The sequence below is a fragment of the Ciona robusta genome, chromosome 1 (genome assembly GCF_009617815.1).
Source record: "Ciona robusta chromosome 1, ASM961781v2".
NCBI lineage: Eukaryota > Metazoa > Chordata > Ascidiacea > Phlebobranchia > Cionidae > Ciona > Ciona robusta.
Genome location: NC_143235.1, coordinates 1,481,703 through 1,501,500, shown reverse-complemented (window position 1 = coordinate 1,501,500; position 19,798 = coordinate 1,481,703). Strand labels below are relative to the sequence as shown.

At 35.8% G+C, this 19,798-nt stretch overlaps 2 protein-coding genes and 1 long non-coding RNA gene across 4 annotated transcripts; 2 read left to right on the top strand and 1 right to left on the bottom strand.

Moving 5' to 3' along the window:
• Positions 1-1,596: 1,596 nt before the first annotated feature.
• LOC149741201 (uncharacterized) lies at positions 1,597-4,680 on the top strand. Its single transcript, XM_089882460.1, has 4 exons — positions 1,597-2,504; positions 3,207-3,335; positions 3,560-3,703; positions 3,896-4,680. The coding sequence occupies exons 1-4, from the start codon at positions 2,472-2,474 to the stop codon at positions 3,986-3,988; spliced, it is 399 nt and encodes a 132-aa protein (XP_089738586.1). The 5' UTR covers positions 1,597-2,471; the 3' UTR covers positions 3,989-4,680.
• Positions 4,681-4,738: 58 nt separating this feature from the next.
• Positions 4,739-19,166, top strand: LOC149741199 (uncharacterized). Of its 2 annotated transcripts, none has more exons than XM_089882280.1 (22): positions 4,739-5,186; positions 5,694-5,840; positions 6,470-6,588; positions 7,025-7,142; positions 7,709-7,794; positions 9,574-9,664; positions 9,911-9,994; positions 10,343-10,514; positions 10,844-10,984; positions 11,559-11,675; positions 11,946-12,039; positions 12,524-12,726; positions 12,942-13,227; positions 13,908-14,077; positions 14,312-14,426; positions 14,839-15,030; positions 15,276-15,371; positions 15,606-15,679; positions 15,915-16,035; positions 17,418-17,504; positions 17,799-17,968; positions 18,321-19,166. In XM_089882280.1, exons 1-22 carry the CDS (start codon positions 5,095-5,097, stop codon positions 18,831-18,833), a joined length of 3,288 nt encoding a protein of 1,095 aa, XP_089738406.1. In that variant the 5' UTR covers positions 4,739-5,094; the 3' UTR covers positions 18,834-19,166. The 2 variants fall into 2 exon arrangements, with proteins under 2 accessions (XP_089738406.1, XP_089738398.1); XM_089882272.1 differs by having other exon boundaries at positions 13,896-14,077.
• LOC149741200 (uncharacterized) lies at positions 13,185-15,405 on the bottom strand. Its single transcript, XR_016385509.1, has 4 exons — positions 15,271-15,405; positions 14,834-15,046; positions 13,891-14,060; positions 13,185-13,321 (listed from the first exon to the last, which is right to left on the bottom strand). It is a non-coding gene; the product is annotated as an uncharacterized LOC149741200 (long non-coding RNA).
• Positions 19,167-19,798: the final 632 nt, after the last annotated feature.

Here is a 19,798-nt window from a genome sequence, read left to right as displayed (position 1 = left end):
TGAGCATTAGCTAAAAACTGTTCAGGACTTATATATTTTTCTGAACGTCAGCTGCGCAATCATTTTTTGTACTAAAATTTGACAGTTTAATAAACCGGGGAGAATTAATTTGCTTGGCGCGGTTGCTTAAATTTCATTCCGCGAGAGGTCGCAAAAGAGCATCACAAATTCTGTAGTGTGAGTTTTCCAATGTCAGCACGTAAAGTTGTTTAGCAGTTGCATTAAGTACGGTAATTAAAATAGCTTACAATGTCTGCTGTGTTGAAAGGGCTCACCAACTCTGCTTTCAGTCCAAATTCTTTGGGAAGGCTTCGTTTTTTCTGTCCGCCAGTTCTACAAGCAAGAAATTTTGCAGACAAAAAAATTGATACCGAACCTGCACAAGTATTGCAGCCGATTCGTTCCGAAATTTCAAGACTTAAGAATGCAGACAGCCGAGGAGAGTACATTGCCACACGGATTGACGATCTGGTGAACTATGTTCGCACGAATTCACTGTGGCCGATGACATTTGGTCTCGCATGTTGCGCTGTTGAGATGATGCATTTCGCAGCCCCACGTTATGACATGGACCGTTTCGGGGTCGTGTTTAGAGCAAGCCCTCGGCAGTCTGATCTCATGATTGTTGCTGGAACTCTCACAAATAAAATGGCTCCCGCTTTGCGTCGCGTGTATGATCAAATGGCTGATCCAAAGTGGGTTCTTTCCATGGGAAGTTGTGCCAACGGTGGAGGTTACTACCATTATTCATACTCCGTTGTTAGAGGCTGTGACCGTATCGTTCCTGTTGATATATACGTTCCTGGTTGCCCCCCAACAGCAGAGGCGTTGCTCTACGGTGTTTTACAGCTTCAGAAAAAAGTCCGAAGAACGAAACTGTCATCAGTGTGGTACCGAGAACATTCTCCTAAAGTTCAAACCATCCCAGAAGCTTTTAACGAACAATTTGGGAAAAATTAAATTGACATTCAGTTCATTTTTTTGACTTGTAATAACATTAAATTTATTGAAACATTTACAGTGTAGTGTATTTATTGTACTTGAATGCATTTGCTTTGTTTATTTCCTCAAAAATTCAAAAGTAAAGGATAAGTTCTATAACAACATGAAAAACTATACCTGGTGTAAACTACACGAGTGATATAGCTATCATTTTATCTCAATTAAAAGTTTAACTTGTTTGCATAAACCTTCTCATATTATTGGAAATTTCATTTGACGGATCAAAATTTTTAAGCAAAGTAAATTGTAATAACTTGTACTTTATTTCACTAGGTTCAGTTAAACTTTTTAAAAATTCTAGTAGGGTAGACTTTTAATAAGAAAACTTCTTTTGATAATACTATTATGAAAGGAATTTGATCTTTGTTGAAGTTAAAGAAAATATGTCGAGTCATGGTTTGAATCAAAATACGAAAGACAATGATGAAGAAGACCGTGTGGATGCGATGATAAAGAAGACTGGATGTTACGATGAAAATAATGATGTTCATATGTGTATGTTTGAACACTCCGATTGGAGAAAATGTCAAAAAGAAGTGAAAGCTTTGAAAGAATGCATAACTCAGTATAATAAACAGAAAACATCTAGTTAACAAAGAAATTTTGTGTGTTACTGCACTGAACATCTTGGATTCCATTTCTTTAACACAAAGGCATAAATGTTAGCTTACTCTTGTAATATTAAGTCATTTGACTCATTTCTCTTACCAATTGATGCCAAGTTAATGTAGTTAGCTATGTTATGCAGGCTATATAATATAACAATTAAATTATTAATTCATGTCTTCATTAAGGCTGAATTGTATATCAATCGTTTTAAATTGAAAATCCCACATAAAGCGTAAGCATTTACATCAATTATGCAACTTTTTAATAGACTTGTAGGTTCAATATAGACGGTTGAAACTTGAATCCATGTATAATGAAGTTCTTTGACCGACTGTACACCTCATTGGAACACCCGTGTGTAAGAAACCCACTGATATATGGAATAGGTTCAGCTACAGGAGTTTCCCTTTTGCATTTTCTAATTCGTGGAATTCCAGAGAAGTCGATGACGGTCTGGATCGGATTATTTGTCCCAATAACTTTCGGTTGTTCAATATTTTGCGATTATTCTCGTATGCTGGAAAGATTAAAGGCAGAACAATATAAAGACGCATTGCGATATCATACGCTTACCGAGGGCACTGGAAATTCGAATAGAACTTCAGAAAATGAAAAAAAGGATTTATGACCATTTTGTTGTTGTTACCCTGCTTTACTTAGCAATGCATTATGTAATTTTCGCTTTTTATAATATGGTGCAGTCAGATACATGCATTTTCTGATACCATATTATGTAGGCTATAAATGAGTTTGATAAATACTGTTAAGTCTAAAGGCAGTATCTGAATTGAAACATTCAATATTTTGCATTACAGGTTTGCATGGCATAAGTTGAACTGGGGAATCTATTTAACATTAGAATGGAAGAAGCAATGAACAATGTTGTTAAGAAGGTACTTAATTATGTTATGCATAGTTGTGTGTTGTATGTTCGTAGTGGCGATAATACAACTGCTGTGCTCTTCAAATGTTCCCATTAATGCCCCCATTTGGATTGTCTATAACAATACAGTAAAAAATCAAAACACTAGTATTTTAATGACTGTTGTTACTAGGGATGCACATTACAGAATTTCGAATCCATGAGATTCGAATCCTTTTGTATTCGAATCTAATTACGGGATTCGGTATTCTGTTTAATGGCGTCATCACACGTCACCTCATATACTGTATTAACAAATTTTGAAACTTATTAATTGTGAAAAAAAAAATTTTTGTGTTTGTGGGACTTTCGAGAGTAAACGTTTCGTAACGTCTTTCCATAGCCTGCTATACGTTTCATGACGCAAAAACTACCCAATGGTACAATTTTTGATCATTTTACAGCTTATGATCCAACAAGGCTGCTATGAAAGAGTCAATAAACTGACTTTTGTGGGTAAAATTCATTTTTCCTATAAATATAAAAGATTCGAAATTCTAGATTCGGAATTCTAGATTCGAAATAAAGTATTCTAGGATATCCTAGAATACCTAATTATTCTGTAATGTGCATCCCTAGTTGTTACCCAACACATAGGGATAAATAGGTTACATTCATTCATTCATTCATTCATTCAAAGTTTTAATAAATAATAAACTTTGATTTGCTTCAGTTTGATGACGCTGAGAAAAGTTTACAAGATATTGAGAGTCGACTGGAAAACGGGTTCGAAAAACATTTGAAACAAAATGGGGTTGAAGGTGTTGAAGACAAATCTTCGTTACTTGCTAAGCTTGAAGAGGTGTGTAACCAGATTTTGGTTGGGGGGTTTGCTTTTGGGTGAATTTTATGTAAATATAGTGGAGTTGTGTCTATGTTTTCCTTTTGTTTTCTCGCGGCGTATTCAGTAATAAACAAAGAAAATATATATAAGGTTGGTATATTTACATTCTGTACCAAATAGTATTGTAAATTATCTTCCATTTATCTGATAGGCAAACGTTTATTCTATTAGTTTTTATGAAGGTAAAACAAGATTACTCTGAAATTAAGAAAGAAGCTTTAGAGTTGGGTCAACTACAGAGGGAAATGGCTCTTGCTTTCCAACAGCAGTTACTTTCTACTGTACAGAAGTTACAAGGGTTAACTGATAATCAATCCTTGAGCAAGGTAAGATGAATGTCATGCCTGCTGGTTTTAATTACCTCAATAAGTGTTAATATTAGGTATATGTTTATCTCAATTTTTATCCCGATTTTAGTGTTTTAATGTTTTGGCCACGTTAATTTATACTTTTTTGAGTATGTTTTTTCATTCTTTCATTTATTTTTTGGGAGTTGTAATACCTTGGTTTATTTTCAGAACTCCACTGAAGCAACAGATGCCGCAATAGAGTCTTTAGTTGAACAATCAAATGTAGCAGAAAATTTAACCAACAAGTTAAAAAAGTTATAACAGGAATAATTGTGTAATCTTAACATAAACACTGCCAATATGTGTCAGGGCAAAGCTTCTTAAGCATTTTAGTATAAAGGCCCCTTTTGGTCCTATGGATTTTTCTCACCACACTGATTTTTTTAAATTATCATTTTCTAATTTTACCAAATATATTCCATTTTTTTGGTAATTGTTAAAGCTCATGACACACCTGAGCCCATTCAAACCAAGTTTGACCAGAGCTGGATTCCTAAAAACTCTGGTACGATAAGTTAAAGATAGCAAAGCAATTCAATTTATTGCAATCTAAGTTAAACTGTCTCGCCACTACTAGATTGCTGTTCTGGTAAACTTAAACTCTGTACCAGATTAACTGACATAAATCAAGGCCTGGTTACGACACAGTTTAAGATACCCCAATATTAAAGTTAAAGAACTTTTTATTACTTGTTGCTTCTAATAAAGTTATAAAAGCAAAGTATTTTTGTACGTATATATACTGCTCTGGAGATACTCTAATAAATATACTGTAGGTTATCGCATCAATAGTTCTGAGATATTAATTTACAATTAAGATAGTCACATTTCAATCCATTTATTTTAGGTCATAAATAAAGCATTTTATCTAAATGTCTTTATTAACAATCTCAGTAAGCTGTCGCCAGCGATGTACCGAAATAGCAACGTCATTAAAATCCTTATAAAGCACATTTGTGGAAAATCTCTTTATTTGTGTGTGGGTTACTGGTCTAATATGTAGGTAATGTCCATATTTTACTGTCGTGGATTTTGCTACCCCTTTATAAGATTTCTGTGGCAGCAGCAGCTGATGTCACGCGTGAGTGACCACGATAGCGTTGGTTTCTTGGTAACATGACCTTCAGTTTCAAGTGCTTGGGTTTCGTTGTGTAAATATTAACACATAGTAATAGTTTCTTAAGTTGTTTGGGCTGTTTTTACAAGCGTGGCGTTAACCTGATTCCACGTCGGTATTTTCTGATTTTTGTCCGGTGTTTTTTTGCTTTTAAATCGCACAAAAGCGATGATAACTATTGTGCTGTAAATTTAAAGTGCAATTTATAGGACAGTGTGCCGTGTGGTGTAATGCATAAACTGTTTGGCTGATGGAAAATGAGCAGATAGAACCGAAAAGCAATGAAACGGAAGAGAAAGTTACTCAAGATGTAAAATGTCCACAAAAAGATGACGAAAAAAGGTAAAATATATATAAATTTCGAATACAATTTGTCACTTTGGTTTTATGTGCTCTGTACTGTTTTTGTACATTGATATGTTAAATATTAAAGTTGTTCTACAACTTGTATATACTTGGCAATGTCCACTCTATCCAACATTGCATGAAAATTCTTGTTTGTTTTCAGATTAGTGCTAGTTTCATGTAAAGTACTCAAAATATGAACATATGGTTCTTATAGAAACCTTGATTTTATGTAGTGAGAAACTGAGAAAAAAATTTTTTTTTGACTGACTTTTTTCAAAAAAGCTAATTACGACTGAGAAGAAACAAACACATTGTGACTACTGTAGACCAGTTATAATGCTTGGGCAGTTTAGTTCAGTTTATTATGCTTCTACTTAGAATAGAAAAAAAATTTTTAATCTTGTGTATCTCCTTTTTAGACTATCGTTTTGCAGCCTCACGAGTATAAAGCAAGTTACATTTATACCTTCATAAACACAATATTTTCTTCTCGTACTTTAGACCATCAGTAGATGAAGAAGTAGGAGAGGATGAGAGGAACGATGAAGTGGAAGAAAATGATTCAACTCCCACCATCCAACCAAGACGAAGATTTCGCTCAAAGCCTAAAATATATTTCTATGTTGGTGGGGGGAACGGAGCCCAACTGTGAGTTTGGTGCCAAATATTGTGACAGTGATTTACTAACTCAGTGGTTTCAAAACTGGGGTCTGCGGACCAACTGGTGTCCGTACAGTAGTTTCAGAGGGTTGTGATTCGTAATTGGAAGTTTTCCTTTCATTGGTGTCGCTTTTGCATTTTTCCTATAGCATTCTTTGATTTTTATAACACAGCAAAATATCAAAATAATTGAAGTATCCACCAGACAAAATTTTTAGAACAGTTTGGGAGCCGCTGATCTAACTAATATATGTATTGGAATATTGTATAATGTAGTTTTTACTCCAAAATATTTTGTTATATTTTACGTGTGATATACCATGACTAATTTGTAACATGTACTTTATAGTTACTGTAAAATGTGTGTTTTTTTTAAGGTTCGGTTGGTTTTTCTTTACCCTTAAAGTCGAGCTAATGTACATAGTATGCTTTATACATAAGCACCTATTAACTCCGGCTTTCATTATTGAAATTAAAACAACTTTATATCACACCAGTGTGGGTGGTAATCATTTTAATTTGGGTGGTATTTCTCTTTAGGCAAGCTTAAATTCAACCTTATGTATAGAATATTCTTTATATTATGAGTTAACATTAATGAAACTTTATCAAATCAGCGTGGAAGATAATCTTACTGCGCTGGGTTGGGAGAGAATGCACGATAAAACACGAGAGGATTACAAACTAAAATGGTGCGAAGTGAAGTCTCATAACAACTACCACAGCTTTAGAGAAGGTAGGAGGATTTAAAGTATTAACATGGAAGCCATAACATCCATAAGAACTAGTTTTACATTTGCCTCCCTTATTGTTGGCAAACAGCCATTGAATCAAAGTTGGCAACCTAAAATAAAATGTTTTTTAAGAAAAATATTTTTTTGTAAAAACAATAAGAGCCTAAATAACTGGGTTTACATTTGCCCCCCTGTATTGTTGGCAAACTGTGACTATTAAGTTCAAGTTAGCAATTAAAACAATTTTTTTCATGGCAAAATTTTGAATTTTTTAAAGTAAAAAATTTTAACTGAATTGCAAGGTAACTTACACCTTCAATATAATTCCACAGAAGCCAGATTAATTTAGTAACATTATCAATCACATGTCGAAACGTGCCAGTACATCCTAACAATGCTTATACACAGGACATAATGTAACACTATATGTCCTTACAGGGGAACAGCTGTGCTATCAGATACCTAACAACAAACTTCTAACAACAAAGATAGGACTACTTACCACACTACAGGAATATGACCGGGTTATGAACAAAGTCAAAAAGGGGAAACCTCGGTAAGAATTACAACATGATGTATTTACTCATAGGTTTGTTTGTGTTATGGTTACACTACTCTCACTAAACAATGCAAGTATGAAATATCACTTTGTAGTAAACTGAGCAATGCAGTAATTATACTGTGTATTTTGCAAATACTATAAATTCCCTTTTATGAATAAATAAAACTTATTTCTCTTCACGTGGGGTTATAACACAGAAGTTACCACATATGTAACTTCATGGCTGTTATTTTTATGTTTTTTCCTTGTATGACTGATAATTTAGGCAACATATAAGTGGCCATTTGGGTTAGAGCAATTGCGAAGTGTCTATTGCGAAGCAATTGCGAAGTGTAGAGCAATTGCGAAGTGTCTATAATATCATTTTGTATATATATATAATATTCTATAATATCATATATAATATTCTATAATATCATTTTGTATATATATATATACATGTTTAATGTTTGTTCCCTATTTTTTAGTCTGGATTAAAAATACTTAATTGCACATTCTATATTCTCCCAATGTGATAATCCTATATTGATGATTTCACATGCTTAATTATGATGTCACAGAATAATGAGATATCAAGATTTTATCCCTGAGACATATCGTCTTGATGTTAAAGATGACAGAGAAGCCTTCTTTGAGACTTATGTCGGTAAGAATGTTTAAGGGTTATCAAGTTTTGGGACTTTTGCGAGAAAGATACTTTTTGAACAGTTTCTTGGGTTAAACTTATTCAACATTTTTTTCTTTAATTACGCAAAAAGGTGAAAATAATTTCTTACAATTTTGTTGCAAATTTTGAGGTTTAATTTGAAAAATAACCTGTTGCAATAAAAATTTAAAAATTTGGTTTTTACATTTACTGCTATATTTTATTTAATGTATCTTTGTTTGTGTCTATTAAAGTTTTAAACCTAAAATACCGTGGTTGCTTCCATGGCCTACTCAATACACGGCCTAGGAATACACCGAAACTTCTCCGAAAATAAGAGGCCTATTGACGCGAATAATGCCCATTATAATACATTGTTACGTCACGGTTTTATGAATGGATTTCCTTCATTTTGAATGCAGTTTGCAGTTGTTGGTAGGTTCAATACCAGTTCTAGGTTGTTTTAACTTACAGTTTATCACAGAACGTGTCGCCGGGATATTTTCTTGTTTAGTTAAAATCATACCAGACATATAAAGCAGCGCAAAAGGTTTATTAGTATATAAATATCAGTTTATTAAGCATAAAGAGAGACGAGCAATCAGATTCAGTTTACCAACACAGAAAACCTACGTTTTGATTATATTTAATTTAGTAGACAGGCATTTGGCAAGTTTTATAATGCAGCACACTTTTATAATTTTATTTAGATTAAATTGTAAGCCACCAGAATTATTAAGCAAGCTATTTAAGCATGGTCAATAAGTGTTCCGTAGTTGGATAAAAATATTTGGATAAGGGTACCATCTGTGCATGTTATGATCATGAAGAAGTGGCAAGAAGATCTTCAGGAAGGAAGACTAGTCAAATTTAAACAGCGACAAAGGTCTAAAGTTAGACACAACACTTAAGTACGAAGGGAGGCTGTCGTGAGTTTGTTTGTATTAAACAGTCTTAATTTATGATGTGGTGTATGACCCATTTTTTGACCTTGCCTTGAGGAAGAGCCTCTGTCCTGCTTCAACAAAAAAAAACCTCAGGTAGAAAATGAGTTATGAGCAGCAGGACAGATCAAGGCATAAGCACCTTTAGACAAAAGGCTGATGCTTGTGTTTATCCAATATCCTATATTCATATTGTTTTTAAGGACCGGTTTTAAAAGTCCGCAACGGACATATCAATTAACTTACTTGTTGTTACTGCGGTGTTGTTTTGCTAGATATGCATAGGCTGTCTTAAAAAACTTCTGTTTTAAGCCAAATACTATTTTCACTCAGCGACTGAGCCAAACTAAACTGTCGGTAAAACTTACTTGTATGCCGCACGTGGTTAAAACTAACTCCTATCTGTTCAGTCATGCTTAAACATTTATAAAAAATATAAGATGTTGACAAAATAACCCGAAAAATAAGGTAATTTAACCGGGAATGGTAAATAAACTGTTATTTGATGCAAAAACTACAGCCAGACAGCTAAATCCATTCATAAAACCGTGACGTAACAATGTATTATAATGGGCATTATTCGCGTCAATAGGCCTCCTATTTTCTGAGCAGTTTCGGTGTATTCCTAGGCCGTGTATTGAGTAGGCCATGTTGCTTCTTATTTACTTTAACCAGTCTATGATTTAAAATAACTGGCTTAAACTTCATTTAAGCTGCTTAAACTTAATACTTCTTTTAATATATATATATATATATATAACCTTCTCTTCATTTTTAAAATAATATGATCTTCGCTATCGTTTCTGAAAAGATAAATAACTTGGTATTTGTTAAGATGGCGAACTCTGGATCTCTAAACCAACCGGTATGAACCAAGGGAAGGGAATTTACTTAATAAGAAGTCTTGCAGATGTTGCAAAGATACAGTAAGTATAGTCCTGATGATTATATAAGTTGGAAACTCTGTTTGGTCTATACATATTAATATCACTATTTTTTGCTCTGAACATATAACTATTATTGTTTAAGTTGAATTTTTTAATTTGTATAAAAAAGCATGTGTATTATTTGTTAAAATGTAATGTCTGTAAAATAATGTAGATAAAAAGTAGGTGTTACTAGTATTTTTGACACTTTTACACATTTTAAACAAAACGTTTGTATTTATACAGAGAACGTATCATTGAATTAGAAGACGAAGCTTTAAATTCAAGAAAACTTCCGTTCCGGGCTCCCATGGCAAGGATTGTACAAAGGTGGGGGGATATTTACTTATGTTTGATTGGAGTATATATTAGTCTAGTTTTACACTGTGTGTGTGGTTTTCTGATTAATGTCGCATGCATGTTACACTTAATGCTCACTGTCGAGTTATAACATGGGTGTCTTCTTATACACCAGACACACATGGTGTATTCATACACCTCATGCTACCTATCAAGTTATGACATGGGTGTCTTTTGGTACACCAGACACACTTGGTGTGTTTATAAAAGTTATAATTCATTTATTGTAAGCAACATTTTATTAACTTTACCAACTTAAATAATAAGTTGCAGAAACTTCAATCTATCAACAGAATAACACTTTGTATTTCCCACCAGATACGTAACAAACCCATTATTACTGGACGGTCGTAAGTTTGATGTTCGTAACTATCTTCTTATCGCTTGCACCAACCCATTGGTTGTGTTTTACTGCGATGGATATTGTCGGTTGACTTGTATGCCGTATGATCTTGAAAGCACGGACCTTACCGGCCATCTTACAAACCAAGTATGTTGTTTTGTTATAAATGATATTGTATTGGGGTCTAGTTGTGTTAATCACATCAAACCATTTGCTATTTTGTTTTGTGTCTGTTTTTTATTTGTAGCCGACAACTAATCAAAAATATATTTTAAAGGATAGCAATTGATAGTTGAAAGGTGTTTTTATAGGACGCTGTAATTAAAACTATGAAATCAATCTTGTTTTTTGGTTGGAATGTTTACTGATTAATGCAGACAAGAAAACTGTATGATAATCTTCTACCTAAGTTTGGCATCTATTGCAAAAATATTTAAAAAAAACAAAACATTTTTTAAATAAAACAATTTTTTCAGTTTATGCAAAAGAAGAACCCGCTTTATGAAGAGGTAAAGGAGGACACCGTGTGGACAATGGATAAGTTTAACGAATATATCAACGAAAATTTTATAAAACAGAAAAATCTGCCAGAAGATTGGGTGCATACTGCATTAAAGGTGGGAGTGATTAAGGTTTTTTTCAACTTATAAGAAAATACTTAATAGTAGGGTGGGGTAAGATAGGACACCTTTAGAACATAATATCCAAAAATTCGGATAGAGTTAAAATATTTTATATTTTTTTAACACGTTTTAACAACAGTCTATATTATTTGTGAGGATATGGCTTTATAATTCTTTGAATGTTCATTGTTTACTACGAAATGGGGCGAAACAATAAAATGAAAAAGTGTCCCATCTTTTTCCTCACCCCCTTCTGCAGGAACTAAAAAGTTTGAGATTCAATGCTTAGTACCTACCATTGAGGGTGTATGTGTCCTTGGACCTGATACTTAAGAGAGGTTGATTTAACCCAGCCACCCCTTCCAATTTTTTTTTAATTTTTAACTCACTAAACATTTAAAATATTTTTTCTTATTTTGGTCACAATGTAAAATATTGTATAAAAAAAGTAAAAATTAAAAACAACTTGCTTATAACATCCAACTCAACTCAACTTTGATCTAGTTTCTGCAACTCTCATGTTTTGTCATCAAACTTGACAACACAATAACTAAACCTTCACCCACAGCGTCGCTGCCAACAAATAATGTTGCAATGCTTTCAAGCTGTCCGACATAAACTCGAGTGCCGACTTGGTTTCTTTGATTTGATTGGCTGCGATTTTCTCGTAGATGACCAGTTCAAGGTAACGACAAGTTATATAATTTTTTATTCATAAAGGCATTGGCATCTTTTCTAAAATTTTGTTCTATTTACTTTTCTAATATGTTTGAATAAATGAATGTAACTTACTTTTTCCTCGCACGGCAACAGTCGCAAAACGACAGTCGTTATCACACGGTTTTACACCTCGTGCCAGCTTACGAGTTACCATGTATGTTACTTTGTGGGTGATTTTTTTAACAATAATTAACAATAATAATTTCAAAGTATTGATTTTTTTTTTAATATACAGATAACTTTACTTGAGATGAATTGTAATCCTGCCCTGCACACAAACTGTGAAACTCTGCGTGAAATTATTCCTGATATTGTTGAAGAAACACTCAGTGAGTTTTTGAATACCACAGCACACTTGTTACCCCTACGTCCCATCCACTTTTGTATGGGTGAAATCAATTCAGACAAATCTGGCCTAAATCCAAAGTCCCTGAACAATGATATCACATATATAGAATAGCAGGGACTCCTACACCCATGTCCTGGATCCTGTGATATAAGCCAGAGTTGTCCCATTACCCCCTAGTCAAGCAGATTTGAATTAGGTGAAAAAAGTGACAATTTAGACAATTTATTAATGAAAATAATGCACAAAAATGTTTTAACAGTGTATGATGAAATAACTATAAAAAACACCTTTATACACATTTTCTAATATTATAAGCATCAAAATATTATCGTTGCCAGCAAAATCCAAGGATTGTTATGTAAACATGGCAATTGAATTTGAAATACAGCTGTTGCACCTGTTATAACATGGTGGGCACAAGTTATTACCAATAACTCAACTCTTTATTGAACTTATCTTGACAGAACTAGCCCTTGAAATATTCGACAAAGCAAATAAGCGGGAGAGAATTCTTCCTCTGACATCACAAAAGAACTTCACTCTTCTATACAATGGTGATGTCATAGAAGCAGCTGAACGAAGGGAGAGATTGCAGTCGGCAGCTGAAGCAAGAAAACGTGCACGTAGTGCTCAGCGGAGAAAGAAATATGTTCCAGGGCAATACATTGTGAGTGCATAATAAAAAAAACAGACATTTAATTCATGGTAGTCAAAACTTTTAGTTGTCTTTTTAAGTACAATAATAAAAACATATAAATAAAAAAAGTTTTTAAAATGCAGGCAAACTGTTCAAAAACTACCTGTACTGCATTTTTTATATAAATTCCCTGATTACATAAAACACAATATAATTCTTAAGTTAACCCCTTCATTAAATTACAGTATCGGCGAAGTAACAACAACAACAATGAATCGAGCAACAATAACAGCAACAGCACTGTCACTACAACAACAGTAACAACAACAACAATTACACGCAACCACATTTCTCCTGTTTATTCTTCATCACCAGTCAATTCATCATCAACAGTGACCACTGTGACATCACAATCCCCATACAGATGCTTACCATCATCAACAGTGGTTGCGGCAACTTCAGCTTCTCAACAAAGAATGGTTTTATCGAAAAGCACGCCAAATGTTTCTGGAAAACCTTTTTATGCTGGAGGTGGGGTTGTAGCTTTAACTTACATTTTGTGGCTTTTTGAGTACTGACTACTTGTTAGTTGTCACTTGTGTGATTTGTTGAAACCGACACAACTCTAGCAAACAATTTTATGTGTAAGTAAAGATAGGGATGTAGATACCACAAATTAAAACAAGATGAATGTATGTCTGCATGGTATAATCCAACTCTGGCCTAAAATAACAAAATATTTACCCACAAAGTTACATACGCGGTACCTCATGAACTAGTACATGGTATGAAACAGTACACCGGCGCCGTGGTATAGTGGTTACCGCGCCTGCCTGTAACCCATAGGTTATGGGTTTAAGGCTCGACGCTGTTACCATTGTGGGCATATGTGTCCTTGGGCAAGACGCTTAACGGCAATTGCTCCAACCCAGTGGTCACTAATGGGTTGTCTAAATTATCAGCCATACATAAAAAATAAAATAAAAAAATCCAAAAAAATAATAATAATCACCCACAAAGTAACATACATGGTAACTCGTAAGCTGGCACGAGGTGTTAAACCCGTGTGATAACGACTGTCGTTTTCCGGCAACACGAGGATAAAGTAAGTTACATTCAATCATTCATACACCTATGTTATTGCAACTGGTGTTGCCCCGCCACGCGAAGTTTAATACAGTCTTTTACTCATACCACAGTTTCCACTACAGGCACAGTATCCAGTCGTCCTTACTCAGCTCCAAAATTCAATCGGAAATACGCCCAAGTAGAATCTCGTATCTTAACCCACGCAGCTTTCTCTTCCATGGAAAGTCCACGAAGGAATAATATCAACAACGCTGCTCTAACTGCAGCTTCCAACTCTAAAGTAATCAACTATGTAAGTTAAATATACTAGTGAAAAATTAGGCCTTTGTGTCTGGTGTATAGGGAGACACCCATGTTATAACTCGACAATGAGCATAAGGTTTATGAGTTTATGAATACACCATGTGTGTCTGGTGTATAAGAAGACACCTATGTTATGACCCAACTGTGAGAATTAGTTGTGTCTGGTGAATAGGGTGTTATAACTTGACATTGAGCATGAGGTATAACAACACTCACACTTCAGGCTCACAAAGCAAGGAACGGAATGTTGACACCAAATCGAAACGAATTATCATCAGATGAATATGCACCTCCCAACTTAGATGAAGATATGGATGACAACTTACAAGATGAGATGGGTAAGTTACTTGTTTCTATTTTAAAATATTCTATGTGCCGGCACAGTGCTTAGCGCCGTTACCTCTAGCCAAGAAATTACAGCTTTAAGGCTGCTACCATTGTGAGCGTGTGTTCTTGAACAAGACACTTCTGGGTTGTCCAAATTATTAGCCATGGATAAAAGGTATCACCAACAAAGTTAAGCTTGTGGTAAGTCGCAAACAGGCACAAGGTATATAAAACAGAACATCCGTATTCAAACAACTGTCGCTTTCCGACATGAGAGAATAAATACGATACATTCATTCATAAAGCTACATACTTGGTAACTCATAAGTGGATACAAAGTGTATGAAACAGAACATCTGTGTTATAAGGAATGTTTTTACCCTGAGGATAAGTTTCATTTATTTATGATCATATTTACCTCAGGTATCCTCGACCGCGATAACATCTTCGAACAAATCCTTGAAGAAGACATCGAAGAGGAGGACTTTGAAGATGACGATGAAGATGAATTGCTCGCCATCTCAGGATGTGGATCCCCGGATTCTTTCCGTCGTCCATCAGCCAAACTTCCCACATCATACCACACTAGCTCATTTATTCCCAACGGGATTTCAGGTTCGAGATGTTCTAACTATAAAATGTTTGCGATGTATGGACTTTTATGTCTGTATTAAACATTTATTTCTGTATATTATCATTTTATAAATTTGCTGTAACCTTGCCGCAGCGAATCATTTTTTCCTTACAGGATTTCCGATTCCAGATGTTTAAAAAAAAAAATTTCTTGATGTGCATTATCAATTTTATCTAGCAGACTCATACATTTATAGTAGAGAACCTAACCCTTATATTCACCTCAGGTACAACAGGCCCAATGCTCAGCAAGAACCTGAGCTCCAAACCAGTTGTTTCCATCCATAAGAAAGTCACTCGTATTGCTTCGCTCTCTGTCAAAGGTATTTACAAAGTTAACGTGAAATAAAACGTTTTGCATATTCATTTTTCTTATGTTTATAGTCGTCAAAGTGGTATTGTTTATCAGCTCGAAGTTTGACGCTGCTACCGTTGTGGGCGTGTGTGTCTTTGTGCAAGACACTTAATGGCAATTACTTGACCACAATAAACTTTTATAGAATGTCTGAACTGATAAAATATCGTTTCCCCCCCCAAAAAAATCTTTTTTTTTTCAGCTTCAGAAATTCCACTGCCGTCGGTGGGCGCTCATGTGCCTTCTCCACGCTCTATTCTTGACCCAAACCAAAAGGTAAATCGTTTAAAATAAAATTTGCCTAGGCAACTATTTTTCAAAATCCATGCTACCTTTATAGCGCCTCTTGTTGCAGCATTTGTTTCCGAAATTTGGAAGATTTCAAATGTTATAAAACCGTATCCTCATGACTCCATAGACCGTTGTTAATTGCTTGAAACACGATCAGGATATTTAGATATTATGTGCTAACGGTATCCCATCTTACCACACAGTAACTAATGTTTCACAGTCTTCATCTTTCCGAACCCCAACCAACGTTCGTCTTCGTCAAAGTTTACAAGCAACGACCTGCACCTTGGAGATTGGTCCCAAGTCTCGCAGAGGATTAGTTGCCGTATCTGCAGTTGGAGGTTGGTGTGGTGCCTTGCGTTTAAAGCTAATTACATGACATTGAATGAACGAATGTGACTTACTTTATCCTTACGTGGCCGGGAAACACCAGTTGTTTTAAAACACGGGTGTTCTGTTTTATACACCTTGTGCCAGCTTACGAGCTACCATGTGTGTTACTTTGTTGGTAATTATTTTTGAGAGCGGTTTTCATTTTTTATGTATTGCTGATAATTTAGACAACCCGTTAGTGACCACTGGGTTGGAGCAATTGACGTTAAGTGTCTTGCTGAAGGACACATGCGCCCACAATTGTAGCAGCGTCGAGCCTTGAACCCATTACCTCTGGGTTACAGGCAGACGCGCTAATCACTTTGCCACGGCGCCGGAACGTTTCATCTCGTTTGCCGCTAATTGCGCTGAAGCCTTTTGAAGGGATCGGTCACTGCCTTTATTTCATTATAATGTATTGATTTGAGGTTCTTGAACGTTCTAATGTGGCAATCCTTGTGCCTTTGGAGCCCCGCATAGAATCATTCTGTGCTATTTTAGCTTCTTAACCGGTGTTGGCAGATTTGTTTAATCTATTATGACGTCACACCACGAAACACATTGTGAAATCACTTAGCATATTAACACAGACGCTACAAAGTGAATTTTTAATTCTGAAAACGTACTGAAGGTATCCCTTATTTTTTTGTCAACATAATAACACAGCATATAATGTATGTGTCTATTATAGAATATGAGAGCTAATGTAATGCATTAAACCACAAAGCTGATAAGTAAGAACAGGTCCTACAACGTTGCACCCCAGGGACCTGGGATCTAAGCCAGAGTTTCCTGATTATAACTCAACGTACATTATACATCCATTTATGGTTCATGTGTCCGGTCACTTTTTACCTTAACTATGAGTTTTCACACACGGTTTTGTTAGCGAACATGCCGCCATCAGTTAGTGGAAACAAAAATCGTTAGATCGGTTAAGTTTAAATATTATTTTAATTTAAATGTAATGAGTTTAACTTGCTTTATCCTCGCGTGGCTGAAAAACGATAGTCCGTATACCACAGTCCGCAGATGTTCTGTTTCATACAAATATATTTTTCTTTTCTGGGAGATATTTTTTCTTCAGAAAATCAAGATATAAGCAACGCTTGCCGCTTGTTTGTGGCTTGTAGGTCGAATCAAATATCAACTTTAAAATGATACAGAAAATTAGAATAATATAAAAAATTTATAAAAAAAATAATAACGCTAAACGTCGACCGTTACAACACTTTTTGTTCAAATGAAACGTTGAAGCCATTACTTCTGGGGAAGCGGCAGCAGGCGCGCTAACCACTTTGTCACGGCGCGGGAGAAATAAAATGTCAACTTTAACTATTTTCGTTTCCAGCAAAACTGATCCAACCAGGACATAATGAGAAAACGACGGGAAACAGAAAATCGAAACAAACTAAACTCAAGTTGATGAACAGCATTGGTGAGAAAGATATAATGCAATTTACTGTTTGTGATGCTCCATCGAGCCGACGTTGTCACTTTTAATACCTGAAGCGCGCGTGATTAATTCATTAATGTCCAGTTCTCAAGAAATATTGAACTGTCCGTCTGTATTTAGGACGTGCAGGTTGTTGTGCTTGAACTGTCGTTTTCATTCCTTTTTATTGCGCTACTTCCCAAGTTCACATACGTCTAGTATATCCTTATCGAACATGAATAATTCATGGCTGTCTTAACGAAATTAACCCGGGTTATACGTGGTCAATACTCGCAGACGAAACCATAGACGAATCGGTGCCTTCCACTTTGCTATATCTTGCTGCAGCGCACATGAAAAATAATGCAAACCCCACTGAAGCTGACAATCGACGCCTGCTGCCCGGAGTTAATTTACCTGTGGGTGGTGCTGGTATGAATGGTATACCGCAACGTCATATACAACAGGTCGGTGGTTAATATAGTGTTTCTGCCCTTGTGTGAACTATCGAGGCATGATCACGGCCTACTGGAGATATCTCTATGATGTCGGTTTGTCATCCTTTTTCCCAATACACACATGGTTATTGGTTTATTCAAACACCTCATGCTCATCACTGTCAAGTTATAACAAGGTCGTCTTCTTATACACCAGACACACATGATGTATTCATACACCTCGTGCTCATCACTGTATAACGTGGATGTATTTTTATACACCAGGCACACATAGTGTATTCATACACTTCATGCTCACATATATATATATATTTATACAAGGTATGTATATTAGAACCAGGACAAACTAGTTGTTACACAGGGAGTCCGCATGAGTCAGAAAGAACAAGCTAAGAACAAAATCGTGTCCGACTCTTCAACTCAAACCAATAGGAGATTGAATCATTTTGCTGAAGAAAAGGTCATTTGGAGGTTAAGGTCACGTGTCAATGACGTCAGGAATAATGGCGCCCTTAGCCCCACGTCACAAGTGGGCGTTAGACCGAACAAAATCGCCCTCAAAGTACCGGTAGTGACGCAATCGCCGGGTTTCGGTGCCCCGAGGCGACCGCTAGAGACGACTTCACCCCGCCTGCCTCCGAGGAAACAACCCACAAATACGTCGAAGCCGACCTCGCGTCGCAACTCGAACGAAAGATGCGACAATCCCCCGCAAGAGAATGAAACTACGCATCTCCAAGCCGCGGACGCTCTTTCTAAAGTAGTAGCCACTGCAACAGCGGCACAAACTCACTTACGGGCGCAATTAACCGTGTCGGGTCCAAAATCAAACGCCCAGCATTCTGATGAACCAGAGCTTCTAACAGCAGGGTAATCCCCGCACCAGATACAGTGCGCAGCGCAGGGAAGTAAAGCATCAGGGATTTTGTTTTTAGCACAATTTTTTTCTCGAGACAGAGCACAAGCAAAATACAACGCATCAGGTAATGACCGAACGCTTTAACCGTCTGGTTTCTCTTCAGAGGAATTGGGATAGATTAGGTAAACACCAGTGCGTGTATCGCGAGCAAATACACGAACGACGTTACAGCTTTCACTAATATATCTGTGCCAATAGAAAATATCCAACATGTGTAACCAGCTTTTCTCGCCAAAATGAGATATATTTGTTTAGTTATTTTTAAAATAAATTCTATATTTTTTAACATTTGTCGTTCTGTTAATATTATGTAGCAGGCCAGCTGAACATATAACAAATCATATACACGTATCGATATTCGGCACTGCCTATTTCTCACTTCGATTGTTTTATTTTTACCGAATATTCAAGCGCCATAATTTTCATCGCATCACGCGAATGGAGCTTGAAAATTACATCACGAATCGATCCAAGGGCTTAGCCAGTCCTGCTTTAAAAGGAGTAGACGGTAGGCTTTGCCCATAAATGAGACCGCATCACAGAAGCACCTGCAGGAGGTAGGAAAATGAAAGCGGAAGGCCATTATAATGCGCGGTGACGCGTTATATACATCACTGTTGCGGGTTTAGGCACATAAGAGAAATGTTTTGTTAATAGTCTTTAGTTTATGGAGAAATTGTATTTCAGTAGCTTTAGAGTTTAGATACCGTCCAGCTGATATGTTCGTTTGGCCCAACAGACACAGATGTTATGCGCTATATACCTTTAATTAGAAATAGATTTAATTAAATAAGAATAGAGTTTTAAAACAGCCGCCGTGTTGGTGCCGAAACACCGTTAAAATTCCCGTGCGAATTAAAAGCAGAATAATTGATCCGACAACTGTGCCTTGCACCGTCGCTTCATCCACCCTAGGAAAG

Bases quoted from the DNA above. Each gene is read 5' to 3' on its own strand.
- LOC149741201 (XM_089882460.1), top strand. From the start codon at position 2,472: ATGGAAGAAGCAATGAACAATGTTGTTAAGAAG. The intron at 3,336-3,559 runs GTGTGTAACCAG...GTTTTTATGAAG, and splicing joins TACTTGCTAAGCTTGAAGAG to GTAAAACAAGATTACTCTGA. The intron at 3,704-3,895 runs GTAAGATGAATG...GTTTATTTTCAG, and splicing joins ATAATCAATCCTTGAGCAAG to AACTCCACTGAAGCAACAGA.
- LOC149741199 (XM_089882272.1), top strand. From the start codon at position 5,095: ATGGAAAATGAGCAGATAGAACCGAAAAGCAATGAAACGGAAGAGAAA. The intron at 14,427-14,838 runs GTAAGTTACTTG...TATTTACCTCAG, and splicing joins CAACTTACAAGATGAGATGG to GTATCCTCGACCGCGATAAC. The intron at 15,031-15,275 runs GTTCGAGATGTT...TATTCACCTCAG, and splicing joins TATTCCCAACGGGATTTCAG to GTACAACAGGCCCAATGCTC.